Source organism: Nycticebus coucang, chromosome 4 (genome assembly GCF_027406575.1).
Source record: "Nycticebus coucang isolate mNycCou1 chromosome 4, mNycCou1.pri, whole genome shotgun sequence".
Classification (NCBI taxonomy): domain Eukaryota; kingdom Metazoa; phylum Chordata; class Mammalia; order Primates; family Lorisidae; genus Nycticebus; species Nycticebus coucang.
The window spans coordinates 134,564,612-134,578,464 of NC_069783.1; the positions used below are offsets into that span (position 1 = coordinate 134,564,612).

General features: G+C 41.2%; 1 protein-coding gene across 5 annotated transcripts in view; it reads right to left on the reverse strand.

The window, feature by feature from the left end:
* The window catches only part of SPECC1L (sperm antigen with calponin homology and coiled-coil domains 1 like), a 182,920-nt gene that overhangs the window by 84,577 nt on the left and 84,490 nt on the right, over positions 1-13,853 (reverse strand). For all 5 annotated transcript variants that reach the window (XM_053589821.1, XM_053589822.1, XM_053589819.1 and 2 more), the window contains 2 exons: positions 3,977-4,050; positions 2,467-2,642 (listed from right to left, as the gene is read on the reverse strand). In XM_053589821.1, coding sequence (XP_053445796.1) covers positions 2,467-2,642; positions 3,977-4,050 — 250 coding nt within the window. The remainder of the gene's footprint in view (positions 1-2,466; positions 2,643-3,976; positions 4,051-13,853) is intronic.

The following is a 13,853-nucleotide window of genomic DNA, read 5'->3' on the forward strand; positions in this document are numbered from 1 at the left end:
AATACTGTTATTTGTTTTCCTTGAAGCAACAGGCTCTCTTAATCATTTTCAAGAAATATCTACCAAATACCAAAGTCTAAATATCTGTAGTTTGTAAGTCATTCTCAAACAAAAATGGCATTCCAAGAAAAAAAAAAAAAAAGTAGCTCAAACTAAAACAATCATACAACACTTTCCTCAAGACAAGCTCATACTTCATTTTATGTAGCACAGCAAATATAGCAGAAACGCTTTCTTTATACGTCCCATTTTGTCATAGGTAACGCTAAAAAGAGTTTGCTCAGAGGACTGAGAATTAATAATTTCTTGCTTCACCAAGTGCATCTCTAAGTGGTGAAGAACACGACTACAAGGGACGTCTGGTGCCTGGGCCTCGATCCATCAACTGTTGACACTTGCTTTCCATTGTCAGTGCAGAAGTCTACACCGTGGAAAGGGCACATTGTGATAGTGTCATCATGAACAATTTAACCTCACAGACACGCTGGAAGGCCTTACAACAGGAATCTGCAGACCTCACTTTGAGAACCACTACTCAACAAGATACTACCTCCTTCAAAAGGTACTTCTTTAAATATGTCTCAAAGACTGATGTGCTTTTGAGATCCAATGAAATGATCCTTTAAGAGTAGAATTTCATCCAATGAGGCAGGATAAAACTACAGAAGAAAGCATTTCTGATATGCTATTCCCAGTCTACAGGGAAAAAAGCAATGTAATACAAATTTTATACCAGCAAAGAAATAACAATCTGCCTCATCCCACATTCTGCTTAAGGAAGCCAGGGAAGTGCTTGGCAGTACTTTCTCTGGGCTGTACACTACAGCTAGGCAATAATAAAATAAGACAGCTTTTCAAAAATATTCTGTTAGCTTTTTGGATACTTTTCTTATACCTACTTAAGAATTACTCAAAAGGGGCGGCGCCTGTGGCTCAAGGAGTAGGGCACCGGTCCCATATGCCGGAGGTGGCGGGTTCAAACCCAGCCCCGGCCAAAAAAAAAAAAAAAAAAAAGAATTACTCAAAAGAACAGTAAGAATAATCAGATTCACAATAATAACCTCTCTCATAGTTGGAGTCTCATTGTGAAGCTCATAGCTCATAACGAATGTCATTTCATCTAATAATTTTTTTTTTAGTTTCCAATGATCTCTGTTAGGTAGGTTGAAAAATACTATCATGGAGATTCATGTGGTTATAAGATAAAACAAGTGAAAACTCAACTGGCTTATTGTACCCTCAATGAATCCCCAACAATAAAAAAAAAAAAATGGGAAAAAAAAAAAAAAAAAAAAGAAAGCTATAACCCAGCTACAACTTAACAATAGGGGGAAGTGGGAAAGGGGGGGGGGGGGGGTAGAGGGAGGGGAATCGGTGGGATCACACCTGTGGTGCATATTACAGGGGTATTTGCGAAACTTGGTAGATGTAGAATGTAAATGTTTTGGCACAGTAACTGAGATAACGCCGGAAAGGCTATGTTAACCACTGTGATAAAAATGTGTCAAATGGTTTATGAAGTGAGTGTATGATGCCCCATGATCATATCATTGTATACAGTTATGATTTAATAAAAAAATTAAAAAAAAAAAAAAAGTGAAAACTCCTTTAATGAGTGAGGCAGGGAAACCCACCTGCATTCTCTACTTGAGACTGCAAAAATACCAGCTAACCTGTACTGATCACCACCCTGAGCATTTTGCAGACATTAACACTGCACTGCCCTGTAAAGCAGGTAATAATGTCTCCACCTTCAAGATGAGAAAACTGAGGCTCGGGGAAATTAAGGTACCTGACCAAGATCACACAGCTAATAAGAGGCAGAGCTGGACAGAAACCCCATCTGCCTGCCTCCAGGGTCCACATCTCCATCACAAGACTACAGTCTGGAGGATAGTGACACGGCTACATTGTGAGGATATGGGAAAGGGGAGAATGTACCCTCATGCCAGGACCATGCTAGCTCCCAAGAGATGTGGATCCCTAACACTGACAGACTCTGCACTATTTTACATGTATCATAAAAAGAGGCCAGGAGGATGGCTCACACGCTGTAATCCTGCCATTCTGGAACGCAGAAGCGGAGGATCCCTTGAGCTCAGGAGTTCCAGACCAGCTGCAGCAAGAGTGAGACCCCATCTCCAATACAAAGGGAAAAATGAGCAGGGAATTGTGGTGGGTGGCTGTAATCCCAGCTACCTGGGAGGCTGAGGCAGAAGGACTGCTTGAACCCAGGGGTTTGAGGTTGTTGTGAGGTAGGCTGATGCCATGGCACTCTAGCCAAGGTGACAGATTAAGGGTCTGTAAAACTAAACTAAAATTAAACTAAAATAAAATAAAGGCACAGAAAAGTGGAACAACGTCCATCATGCCAAACTTGGTAATGCCATTAACACCACACCACAAAACTGGGACTCGAGTGTTTTCTATCAAAAAAGAAGCACACGCTTGTTTCTCAGAACATACTTGCGTGACTTTACTTCCTCCAATTCTTTTGTGAGTTTCTCATTTTTTTCTTGAGCTTCATGCAGCCGGCGCTTCAGATCGCCAATCTCCTCCTGGGCTTCAGATTTAATGTCGTTTGCAATGACTACTGCAGTCTGGAGATCAGCTTGAAACTGCCGCCATTCCGCAGATTCTTCCTATATTAAAAAACTAACTTTTTATTTCCAAAAGAGAGCAATAAAAATTTATTTAAAAGCAATAAAATTTACTTATGATTAGATTGCTATAATGCACTGTACTCCCAAATGATGATTAATTATTCTATCCCAGAGAACTGCTATTACCTTTTTCTAACAGGCAATCCAGCTATTAATAGTAAACTTGTTCTTAACGAGAAAAAGGTTTTCTAGCCTACTGAGGCAATAGGCACTCAATACCCGATAAATATTAATGACAATAATATCAAGCCTCCCTTCCTCATGCAAGTTTCAAAGTAAGCCTTACGAAAATAAATATTATTCAAAATTGACAAAACTTTACCACTGAAAATCTCAAGAAGGTATATTAATGGTATGTGAACCATACAGCCAAAAACTATAAATATCCTGACATCAAAGTCTAACAGGAAAAAAAAAAAAAAATCAAAGAAAAGGAAAAAGGAAGAGGAAGCCAGAAGAAAAACAACAAACTCGATATAGGCAGACAAAATTATACAAAGAGGGGTAAGGAACTGTATGGTCTGCTGCTCCCACAGCCATGGAGGATGTGGGTGTGGCTGGGTGGGAAGTCTCCCCAGGGCCTCACCTCCACCAGAGCCACAGCTGGGCCACACCTGAGCCCAATACCCCTCACCCCAAAAGCAAATTTCTGACATTCAGAAGGCAGGCTGAGAAACCGTGGCATGACCCAATTACGAGATTAACTTTCTCCCCACACTTGGCATCACGGCAATACTGCTACTGGCAAGCTGATGAAATCCACAGAACAAAGAAAACAAAAAATCACACGGAAGTAGCTGAGGGGGGGACACTATATGTACAGTCAAGTTAATAAACTTTCATTTCACATTTTAACATTTGTTTCCTAAATCCATCTTCCTAAAATTAACACCCATAAATTACTATAGGATGAGTACTGTTTATCTGAAATCCTGGGGACCAGAAGTGTTTGGATTTTGGATTTTTCCAGATTTTGGAATATTTGGATTGTATTTACCAGTTGAGCATCCCAAATCCAAAAACCCATGTGTATTTTTTTTGAACATCATGCCAGTACTCAAAAACGTTCAGATCTCGGAGCCTTTCAGACTTCAGATTAGGGATACTCAAATGCGTAGTAGCTTCTACCCAAAATCTAGCACTAGTCCCAGTTTGAAATGATGGCATTTGCTTCCTGCCTGAGGCCCAAAGGGACCAATATTATCATTGTATCTATAGCTGAAGGTGGATGATAACACGGTCCGTGACTACATCTCCAATTTCATCAGAAAACTATACTCCAACAAGGTAACACAAGAAGGTTTATATCCTACCCGAAGTCTCCTGTGGAGGGTCTTGATTTCTCTTTCCATGTCGTGTTTTTGGTCCTGGAGTTTTTTAACTGCATCTGAAAAGACCACAAAGTTTAAACATTTATTCTAATAGTTGTGTTCCAAAGAAATAACATAAAGAAGAGGTACTTAAATATGGAATTTAGAAAAAGCTATCATGCCCAAAGATTTTTTAAAAAATTTTAATAGAAAACTTTAGAAGAAAAAAAGAAATATTCAAGTATTAGGCAATATTACATTAAAAAAAATATCAAGTTAAAAATCACAATTTCTGGATCACTTCCTTCCTTAGTGTCTGAATTCTGAAACAAAGCTAAGTACATCAATTGTTAAAAACACACACATTGTTGGCATATAACCAATGAAAACAACATTGACTGCTATCAAAATGTGAACTTTTAATCACAAGGGTTACTAATCTAAAGTCTTTATGCAAGCATGACTTCCTTTACACACTGGAATACCAGAAAAGTTATTAGTAAAATTACATAAATAACACTCAGGGAAGCTGCTATTTAAATTAATTCTACAGAATTAACAGATAATTCTATTAATCTTTTTACAAAATAAAGTATATTTATAAAGTAAATCAGTAACTCCTCAAATTATTCTCGCATAATATGAATTTTCTTAGAACAATTCCATTCGCCCTGTAAAAACATTTAATAACCACCAATAAGATGCACAGTTCCATTCTAGATAGACTGGGGACACAAAAATGAAGGCCCAGCACAGGCGAGTTCCCTCCGAACCAGAAATGTAAAGGAAAGTCACATTCTCCTTGGAAGTTCTGCTCTAAAATCCACATATAAGAGAGAAATGCCTCAGAAGGGTGCTGTGCTGGTAGGTGCCGTTCACTGAAGCTCTCACGGATGGGTACTTTGACGGTTCAGGAACCAGTCATCTTCTGGTTAAACACCAGAAGAGGTCCTGGGTGACCACTGGTGACGAATCCTTCACTCTAATTTTACCTATAGCCCCTGCCCCAGCAGATCTCTGCCTGTTCTGTGTGTCCCGGTTCTGCCTCCTGCAGCCCTGTGATGTGCTGCCGCCAGTGTTATCACGTCCCCTTACACACCCATCTCCACCACTGGACTGCAACACTTCAGAGGCAGAGGCTACGTGGTGACTTCACAGCCCAGTACCTGGCACATGCTAGGCCTTTAAAGTGTAATAAATGTATAAACATGCAAGCTAATGGCAGCAGTAAAAAAAACAAAACAAAACAATACTGAAATCATTGCCTAGGGTTTTTTTATTAGTATTCTATCGATGAATTTATTTCTTGTCAGGGACATCATAATTATAGACACTGGTGTTTCTGACCAGATAACATTCTTTCCCATTCTGCATACTTAGTAGTAGGGACTCGGGCATAATGAATACCTGCATATAATGACACATGTAATAAAAAAAAAACACTTCCCCAGGTAACAAATTATTAGCTTTTAATAAAGATCCTAATCAGTGGCTGGTGCAGTGGCCCATCCCTATAATCCCAGTGCATTGAGAGGCTAAGCTATGAGGATTGCTCAAGACCAGGAGTTCAGGACCAGCCTAGACAAGCATCCTCTCTCTTAAAAAGGAAGGAGGGGAAGGGAACGAAGGAAGGGAAGGAAAGGAAGGAAAGAAAGGAAGGAAGAAAGAAAGAAAGAGAAGAAGAGAAAAAATTAGCAAAGTGTGATGGTGTATGCCTGTAGTTCCAGTTACTCAGGACGCTGAAGCAGGAAGATCACTTGAGTTTGAGGTTACAGTGAACTACAATGGGGGCCGCTGTAATCCAGCCTGGGTCCTGTGTCTATTTAAAAGAACAAACTAACAGGCTGGGCTCATGCCTGTAATCCTAGCACTCTGGGAGGCCAAGGCAGAAGTATCACTTGAGTTCAGGAGTTTGAGATCAGCCTGAGCAAGAGCAAGACCCTGTTGCTACTAAAAATAGAAAAATCAGCCAGGCAAGCACCTGTAGTCCCAGCTACTGCTACTCAAGAGGCTGAAACAGGAGGATCACTTGAGCCCAAGAATTTGAGGTTGCTGTGAGGTATGATGACACCACTGCACTTTACACTGTATCTACCCAGGACAACAAAGGAAGACTCTATCTCAAAAAAAACAAAGACCCTACACTGTAAATATGTTGTTTTAGATGGTCATCACCTTCCTCATTCCAGTTCCATCGGGAATCTTCTCTTCTAAAATCTTTACGCCATTTCACTTAATGCAGGTACATTTGTGTTCTGGTATTTTTAAATGGCATGAATTCACTTCAAGAACAACACAAAGCCTAAAGTATTTTTAAAATGTTATGTACAGGGCGGCTCCTGTGGCTCAGTGAGTAGGGTGCCGGCCCCATATGCTGAGGGTGGCGGGTTCAAACCCAGCCCCGGCCAAACTGCAACCAAAAAATAGCCAGGCGTTGTGGCGGGCGCCTGTAGTCCCAGCTGCTCGGGAGGCTGAGGCAAGAGAATCGCGTAAGCCCAAGAGTTAAGAGGTTGCTGTGAGCCGTGTGCCGTAACGGCACTCTACCCAAGGGCGGTACGGTGAGACTCTGTCTCTACAAAAAAAAAAAAAAAAAAAAAACGTTATGTACAATAATAATTATTACAAATATATAATGTTACCTTTTTCAAAGCTATACAGAAAACAAATGAGATAAAATGTTGGGGGGAGGGGAGAAGAGCCCAATTTTGGTAGCCAGTAGTTAACTTTCTCACATTGCTCCAAAATTATTTAACAAAGTCAGGTCCTATGAAATGAAATAGGTTCAAAAGTCACTCATTAATTCAATAAATGTCATAGAAGTACCAATTTTATACCAGGCTTTTTTCCAGGTGCTGAAAATACAAAGGAAAAGAAAAAGATGTAGTTTTCACCCTCTCACAGGCGGAAAGGCTAGCAAAACAGGTCGACTTCAAATTTTCACCCTCTCACAGACAGAAGGGCTAACCAGGCTGACTCCAGACACAAAGGATTAGTCTTCGGAAGGCCTGTCTCTTATACTCACATATGAGCTACTTCAAACCACATATAACCTAAAACTAATGGTCAAATGAGCCATCCAATCTGGTCAAGGGCAAAATGAACACCAAGCTAAGTGGACGAGTCCACTACTATGATCTTCATCTCAGGGAGCAACAGTGGCTCTGGAACCAGCGAGGGAACACGGATTCTCATGACCCCACACATGGTCTGATTCAAGCTTTCAGTGACATTACCAGACACAGATAAGGAGTAAGGACAGAAGCTGAAATATTTCTAGTGCTGAGAACACTAAAGGTTATGCCATTCATTTACAGTAGATCCATTTTATGCAAGAAATATTTTATAATTAAAACAGGCAAGCAAACAAAATGTTATAGGAGTATAATTTCTCTTGAAATTTTCTAAAATTTTTTCTCTTGTCTGGTCACTTATCTTTAGGAATAATTCACACAGGCTTGGCACCTGCAGCTCAGCAGCTAGACCGCCGGCCACATACACCGGAGTTGGCGGGTTCAAACCCAGCCTGGGCCTGCCAAGCAACAATGACGACTACAAAATAGCCGGGTGTTGTGGCGGGCACCTCTAGTCCCAGCTACTTGGGAGGCTGAGGCAAGAGAACTGCTTAAGCCCAAAAGTTGGAGGTTGCTGTGAGCTGTGATGTCACAGCACTCTACCAAGGGCGAGAAAGTGAGAAAGACAACAGCAAATCTCACTACAGCTCACTTATAACATCTGCTATCTTGATTCTCAGGTGACATTTAAGCTACATGGCTTAAACTGATGGTTCATTTCTTTAGTTCTCCTTTTCTCTTTACTGACCTCTTTGTACATAGCCACAGAATTCACACAATCCCTATTGTATAAACAGCACTTTTCTGGCCCTGGCACTACATATTAATTAGTCACATCTTACTACTATTCCTTTTAAATAAAAGGGAAGCTGGCAGCCAGTGGGATATTTAGACAGAATAAAATCCACTAAACTTATCTCTAGGGTATGTGGCTTAAAACCTTACAGTCATGCCTGTATTTCTACTCTAAAACAGAAAGTATCAAAAATGACAACAGGCTTCTGCACTCCGGAAACAAAGGAGCTTGTCCCTAAGTTCTTGCTGTAAAGACTAGTTAGCAAAACGGCCATCTAGCACAGGCTGCAGCCTTCGCCGCCCAGAGCCTCTGTGAGGCGCCTCCCTGCTCTTTGGTTTTCCTCACCTGGGGGACACTGCCACCTACTGTCCTCTACTCAAAGGCAACAGAAAAAACGGGATCCCCTTTTTTAATAAAAATTACAATTATAACTGTTTTTACCGTGTTCTTTTTATTCTAGAAATCAGATAAATCGCTATTCTCAATGACATTAGACCGATTTCTGAACAATCCCAGGCACTACCCTACCCATGTTAACAGTGGAGTTTATTATCACTACCAAGGACCTAATGTCCCTGACAAATCAAAAATAATCCATTTTGGCTCTGAATACATGCCCAACAATCACGCAGATATTACCAGGCAGCTACCATGGACACAGGACCAACCAACCTCTGATTCTTGAGAGCATAAAATCATTAAAATCTATAATGAACCTATTCTGTCCTCCAAATCCCTAGAAAGCTCCTGAGTACTGGCAATAGCCCTTAGGCAGTCTCGCATCTGAGCAGCTCCTCCAACAGAACTCCAAGTGCAATTTTTGAAGGAAAACAGGAGCGAGCACCCAATCTGTTAAAAACCACGCCATAGGGACAGGGCACGGAGTGGGCAGTGTGTTCAGACTTTGTCCCCAACCCAGAATTCTTGACACGCAAGAGGACACAAGTGAGTTTCAGATTAACTGCTTACTGTTTTTATTTTCCTTTATTTTTTAATTTTTGTTTCACCCATTTTTGCTCCCCCCTCAAAAAAATAAATATAACTTTCCCCCCTTGATTCCAAAAGTAATGCATGCTCACAGTTAAGAAATATAGAACAGGGCCGGGGCCTGTGGCTCAGTGGGCAGGGCGCTGGCCCCATATACCAAAGCCGGCCCCGGTCAAACTGCAAAAAAATAGCTAGGCCTTATGGTGGGCACCTGTAGTCTCAGCTACTCAGGAGGCAAGAGTAGGTGAGGCAAGAGAAGCACCTAAGCCCAAGAGCTGGAGACTGCTGTGAGCTGTGACACTATGGCACTCTACCAAGGGCGAGAAAGTGAGACTCTGTCTCACAAAAAAAAGATCTGGGTGTGGTGGTTCATGCCTGGTAGCCCCAGCTACTCATAAGGCTGCAGTCAGAGTTCAAGTCACGGGTAACACAGACTTGTTAAAAAGACTCCATTTCAAAGAAGTATGGGAAACAGAAAAAGGTAACAAAGATAAGATTATCTATTATTTGCATTTGGCATATATCCTCCCAGACTTCATGCATGTGTATGTATAATTTATTTAAAAGAGAAAACTGAATTATAGTGTTTCATAAGCTTTTCCACTTAGCAGCAGATAATGGACACTTCTGTCAATAAATATAGATCTACAGAACCATTTTGATAGTCATATAATAATCCATCAATTAGATATCTCATGATTTAACAATCTATTAGTAGGATAGATTGTTATCAATACAATGAGCATCTTTATACAACTGTCCGATTTTACTTGAAGATGCATTTCTAGAAGTGGAAAAAGTGATGAAGGGCCTTTTTTTTTTTTTTTGAGACAGAGTCTCACACTGTTGCCCTCATGGTAGAGTGCCGTGGCATCACAGCTCACACCAACCTCCAACTCTTGGGCTTAAGCGATTCTCTTGCCTCAGCCTCCCAAGTAGCTGGGACTACAGGCGCCCGCCACAACACCTAGCTATGAAGGGCCTTTTTTTAAAGCTCTGTTCCCCAGGCTACTGTGCAGTGGCAGGATTACAGCTCACTGCAACCCTCGTCTCATAGGCTCAAGTGATCCTCCTGCCTCAGCCTTGCAAGTAACTAGGACTATTGGTGGCTACAAGCAATCCTGCAGCAAGCATCCCCATCTATGCATACATCTACAAACTTTTAACCATGTTTCTTAAGGGTATGGATTTCTGGAAGTAGACTGCTAAGCAGTACTGTAGATGTGCTTTTAAATTTTTGATCAATACTATAAAAAGGCTGTAGCAGGTAAGAGTGCATGGTGAGACGCAGAGCCTGGCTAGTTGTTGCGGGGCCCTTAGGGCCCTCCAGCTTTGGGCCGGGGCTCCCGGCCGGCGGGTGAGCCGGGGGCCCCGGGAACAGGCCGAGGTCTCTGCCCTGCAGATACCCGCAGCCCTTGTTGCAGCTGCCCTCCGGCCGGGCCCAAGCCTGAAAGCAGTGACGAACGTCTCTCCCAACCCGAGTTTGGTAACCTGATGACGGTGGCGACCTCTCCGAGGCCGGACTGCACCGGCCGCTGGGTCTTCTGGTCCAACCCTGCCCGGTCTAGGCAAAGCCCCCGACAAGCCACCAGGACACAGTGCCTTTGGGTGGCGGCAGGTGTGGCCGAGCAAGAAGACTGGTGGCTGCCCAAACGCTGTGGAGGCTGTTAGGGTTTGTAGGGTCAGAGAAGGCCGGTCTATGAACGCAAGTTCGGTGGCCTCCTTGACCCGTGGAGCGGTGCTGACACAGATCCTAGTGTGGCTGCTCTTTCCCTGTTGAGCGAGCCCTGCTTAGTCCTGACAGTGACGGACAAAGGCCTTAACCAGCCTGGACGGTGAGCTGGGGCCTGGACAACGACGGGTGGAACGGTTAGCGGACCATCGGGCGGTTGGTCTTCATTCTACCACCAGACCAATGACTTCAGAAGAAACAACACACCACATTTGGAGTGCCCACCACCCTTTGGGAAGATATACCGGCTGGTTATTGAAGGCCTGTGTACATAATATGAAAAAGCTGCTCTCAACTCTGCCCCCAACCTTTTCAAAGAAAACATTTGCTACATCTAGCCCTTCTAGATATAAAGAGGCTGCCGACATATGATAAAGTAGAGTTAGAAAATAACATGTCTTGTAAATACCCATTTTTTTTTTTTAAATCATAGAAAAAATGTCTTCTGGAAATGACTTTGAAGTGGAATTGTTAACCTCTGCGGTGCTCGCCCACGTTTGCTGAGTGGGTTAGAGGACACAGAGCCAAAGACCTTGAGAGGAGGAGAAGAGTCTACACCAGATGGGTCATATTCCGAAGACATTTCATATTGCAACCACTGTTTTGTGTGTGCATTTTATCCCTCACTGCTGTATACATAGTTGACAAAACTTAAGTACTTTTTGGAAATATCTAGTCTTCCTAGATGTTCTGAAGTGCCTGATATATGTTAAAAGTAGAAACAATAATGCTTTTTGTAAATACCTTTTTTTAAAGTTCATAAAAAATTCTTCTGGGGAATGGCTGAACCACCTCTTGAGTAGTATACATTGTGCACGGGTTCAGGAGCCAAGACAGAAGAGCTTCATGCCAGTGCGCTTGCAGTGGGGCAAGATTAACCACTGTTCCTGTGTCTGTGTATTCTGCCTTCCTTACCCATGTATAGAGTATATTATATAAAGGACAAACAAGTCCTAATTTACATCTAGTCTTCCTTACCCATGTATAGAGTATATTATATAAAGGACAAACAAGTCCTAATTTACATCTAGTCTTTCTAGATGTTTAAAGAGGTTGCCAGTGTATGACAAAAGCAGAATTAGTAAACTGATAACATTTTGTACATTTTTGTTATAAAACTCCTAGGAAAGATTGTCTTCTGAAAATTTGAACTTTATAGCCCACTGGGTTGGTGGAAGAGGGAAGGGTTGTAGGCCAGAATGCTCCATATTTCAAAGACACTTTCAGATTATACCTTTTGTTACGTAAGTGTGCAGTTTAAAACTGCTGTGTATATAGTGGACAAATCCTTACCTGAAACATCTAGTCTACCTAGATGTTTAGAAGTGCCCAACGTATGTTAAATGTAGAGGTAGTAAAATATCACTTTGTAAATATTTTTGCTAAAACTCACAGGAAATACTGTTTTTTAGAAATAGAATTGTCAAACCACCTCTGTGAGCAGTATAGTACCATCTACATTTGTTCAATGGTTTGGAGGCAGTGGGAGGGAAAGAATTGCAAAAGGTAATATGCTCATGTGCTCGTGCTTGGACGTTTTCAGATACCACTTTGTTTTGTGCATTTTGTTTTGCTATGTTTACAATGTGTATAATGGACAGATGAGTCTTAGGTTTGCAATATCTATCTCCAGATGTTAAAGTGTTTGCCGTGTATGACAAAGTACTTAGTAAAATTAGCACATCTTGTATGCTTTGTGTTGAGGTCCACAGGAAAGCCTGTCCTCTGCAAATGACTTCTGGATATGAATTTGTTCAGTCCTTTCTATGCACTGTACACGCCCGTACTTGTCACTGAAGGCAGAGAGAAGGAAGTAAGTAGGGAATGGTTCAAAGTCAAAACGGGGATGTTCCTCAGATTATAGACGTTGCTGTGTGCAATGTTATTTAACAGTGCTGTGTACATAGGGCAAGTTCTTATATGAAATATCTAGTCTTTCTAGATAATAGAAGTACTTTATGTAGTTAAAAGTAGTAGTAGTATAACAGTTTGTAAATAGTTTTTAAAAACTGTTGGGAAATACTGTTTGGAAGTAGAATTGTTAAAGCCGCCTCTGTGAGCACTATACCCTCTGTACTTGTTCATCACTCCCTGGAGGTGGGAGGAAGAAATTGCAGAAGGTGTTTTTGCTCTCGAGTACTAGACAATTTCAGCTTATCCACTGCCCTATATGTTGTGTGCCTTTCATTCACCTTTGCCATATTGTGTATCAGTGGCTCTCAACCTTCCTGATGCCGCGGCCCTTTAATACAGTTCCTGTGGGTCGCGACCCCACAGATGGAGAACTGCTGTTGTATATACTGTATATACATACTGGACAAATGAGTCCCAGTTTTATAATATCTAGTTGCTAGATATTAAAGAGGTTGCCAATGTATGACAAAAGTAGAGTTAGTAAGCTAACCTTTTGTATACTTTTGTGTTAAAATTCATAGAAAGGCTGTCTTCTGAAAAGGATGTTTAGAAGTGCAATGATACCATCTAAATGACATGTGCTTATATCTGCAGGGTTGGTGTTGGAGAGGAGTTGGAAGAAATGGATTCTAGACCAAAATGTTCCTTTTTAGAAGACAACTTTCAGATATAACCACTGTTACATGTGTGTAGATTATTCAACACTACTGAGTATATATAGTGGACAAACTTAAGTCCTTATTTGAAACATCTAGTCCTTCTGGATGTTTAGAAGTGCACAAAGTATGTTAAAAGTAGAGGTAGTAAATAACATTTTGTAGATAACGCTTTTGTTAAAATTCATATGAAATACTGTCTTGGAAACTGAATGATCAGACCACTTGTCTGAGCAGTACACGTTATTTGTGCTGGTTCAGGGCTGAAGGAAAGGAAAGTGCAAAGGGCTGTGTACCAATGTGGTTAGAGTTGAGGCAAGATTGACTGTTACGTCTGTGCATTTGATTTTACTTTGCTGTGTATATAGTGTATATAAAGGACAAATGAGTCCAAAATTACAACATCTAGTCTTCCTAGATGATAAAAAGGTTGCCAATGTATGACAAGAGTAGTATTAAAGTAATACATTGAGTAGACTTGAGTTAAAATCATAGGAAAGACTGTTTTTAAAGATTTATGAAAGTGAAATTACTGAATACCCTCTAAGCATTACAGGTATGCTTAGACCTGTCTATTGGGTTGGTAGAGGTGGGAGGGGGGAGTGTTTTAGGCCAGAATGTTCCTATTTAGAGGACACTTTGAAATTATAGCTTTTCTTGAGTGTGCACCATTTATTCAATGCTACTGTGTATAGTGGGGAAAAAACTTAAGTCCTGTTTGAAA